The sequence below is a fragment of the Panthera uncia genome (assembly GCF_023721935.1).
Source record: "Panthera uncia isolate 11264 chromosome B2 unlocalized genomic scaffold, Puncia_PCG_1.0 HiC_scaffold_24, whole genome shotgun sequence".
In the NCBI taxonomy this organism is placed as follows: Eukaryota; Metazoa; Chordata; class Mammalia; order Carnivora; family Felidae; genus Panthera; species Panthera uncia.
The window spans coordinates 74,427,711-74,429,951 of record NW_026057580.1 but is presented as its reverse complement, the minus strand read 5'-3'; the positions used below and the strand labels follow the sequence as shown (position 1 = coordinate 74,429,951).

General features: G+C 44.7%; 1 protein-coding gene across 3 annotated transcripts in view; it reads right to left on the bottom strand.

Annotated features, from left to right (window-relative positions):
• Positions 1–45: 45 nt before the first annotated feature.
• Positions 46–2,241, bottom strand: part of RSPH4A (radial spoke head component 4A) — a 14,918-nt gene continuing 12,722 nt past the window's right edge. For 2 of the 3 annotated variants that reach the window (XM_049654217.1, XM_049654216.1), the window contains exon 6: positions 46–291. In XM_049654217.1, coding sequence (XP_049510174.1) covers positions 51–291 — 241 coding nt within the window. In that variant the 3' untranslated portion in view covers positions 46–50. The remainder of the gene's footprint in view (positions 292–2,241) is intronic. The other variant, XM_049654218.1, reaches the window with a different exon arrangement.

Below are 2,241 nucleotides of genomic sequence, written 5' to 3'. Positions count from 1 at the left end.
GTTCCCCCTAAGGTATATGTGGATCAGTCTTCCACAAACCTGGGCTAATTTTATTCTTGGTCATAATCATCCTCCTCTTCGTCTTCCTCAGTTTCTTCATTTTCCTCAGCTGAAAGAACAGCTGCTTCTTGTGCAGCTCTGAAAGCCTGCTCTTCTTCCACAGTAGGATCATCCATTTCTGTAATTTCTGCTCCACTGGGGTATTCTTGGTAAACTGGTGGTAGAGCTGGGGGTGTATAGTTGTCTGGACTATATTTGTGACCCCAGCCTATGTAGAAATTTTCAAACTTTCTATAAAGTTTAAAAAAGAAAGTAGGTGATTGTTATATAATTTTTCGGTAAGAAAATCGCTCCTTCTCTAAAAGTCGATCACTCTTCGAGGGTCATAATCCCATAATTTTAAAACAATACATTTTAAGTGCTAGAGATGAAATACCCCTCAATGATTCTCCTACCACAGGAAATGACTATGATCCAAACTGCCTAAGCGGATTAAGAGGCCACCAGACCCTGTCAAATTGTACTTTACACCTAGACCACAACGAGTACGTTGCTGGTATGGCGGAGGATTCTTGTGATTGGTTACAAACCTGTGTGTGATTTTTCAGGCCCAACCGCATGCAATTACAAGTTTTGCCCGACAGGCCTCACAGGGGAAGACTGCCATTCCCACACCAGACTTGATGCCCAGCCAGTGCATCGACGTCTCTAAGGGAAGCTGTGGTCAAGGACTCTGGGCCATCTGGCCTGCCGTGCTCTTTGCATGGTTGAGTTCCTAGCACAGGTGCCTTCGTTCTAGGTCTTATCTGAGGCCTTAAGCAGAGGTCTTCAGGTGCTTCTGCCACGGCCTCCTTATGGGGTTAGGGAAGGAGATATACCTCAAGGACACTTCTCCCCACCCAGACTCAGTACTGAGTACTTCTTCACTTCTAGCCCTTCCCTCCACCCTCTACCAGCTTCCTGGGACTTCAAGGCCATAAAAACTGCAGAAGCCTGGTATCTGGGGACTCCTCAGTGAGATGACCCCCATACATACACTGATCCACTGATCTTCCATCAGTGTGCCATTCCACAAGGGAAAACGGGACAGGGACAGTCAGAGTTTTCTCTTGCTTATCACAGTAAATGTTCACAAGCTTAACTCTTTCATTTTGGACTTGTTGCTTTAATGGCATCTCTGACGTGACAGCTCAGCTCTCTCTCCAGCTTAGCTGAGCTTCTGACAGAGGGCTCTTAGGTGAGAAATGGAAGCATAAGACAAATGGAAGTGTATGTTCTGGGTGAGGAATAAAAGGACATTGAGTATCCTCTTTGATCCTGATTCTCTTGAAAGTGATAGTTTAAATAATACATATTTTAAATTATTTTTTATCAAGATGTCCAACAAAAACTGTTGAGATTAATTTAAACACCGCATAGAATTACCTCCATTAATCTTAGAAAACGAGTATGTCTATTAATCATAGAATAAAAGCCATATTTTAGCTCCACTAATTGGTTAATTAAAAGGACAGAAGTCTGAGTTACTCTAATGTTCTAAATTTGATGCTTCACTGTGTAATACAGATGTTATCTGAATAAATCTTATGGCACACACACTTGACATGCCAACATGAATTAAAGCCATAGTAACCCGCTTCCTCCTTACCAAGCATTCCTGGCACCAGACAGCTCTAGAAACGAACACCAGTGAGAAAACAGCTCCGGTGAGAAAATAGCTTACCAGACTGCAGTGGTGTAGGCTCCCTGGAAATGATTATCTTGGCAACAGGAGGAAGCTCATCCTGGACAGCGACATTTTACCCACTGTGGAGTCTGGGGACTTCATCATCTGCCTCCAGCCTTTTGTTCTTTCTTTATCCCAGCCCAGTTTCCTAATCTGTGAAATGCGGACCTCTCTTCTCAGTTGTGATAAGAACGCATGGGGAAGATGTAGGTGCCAGTGCTGCACATGACATCTAGCTCATGGCCTGGACCTTCCTGGGTATCACCTCTCCCTACTCCCTACTCTGGGTGGACTGCCCCATGCCCTTTCCCCCTCCCATCCTGGCCTTGGGTCTCTCCCCTGGTTATTGCGAATGACTGCCCTGAACAACTACTCAGGGCAGCCTTGTCTCTTACTCTGGGGTTGCTCTAACTCCTGAGCCCAGGTTGGTACTTCACCTGGAGAAGCAGGTGAGGGAGGGGAGAAAGAAAAGAAAGAAAGAAAGAAAGAAAGAAAGAAAGAAAGAAAGAAAGAAA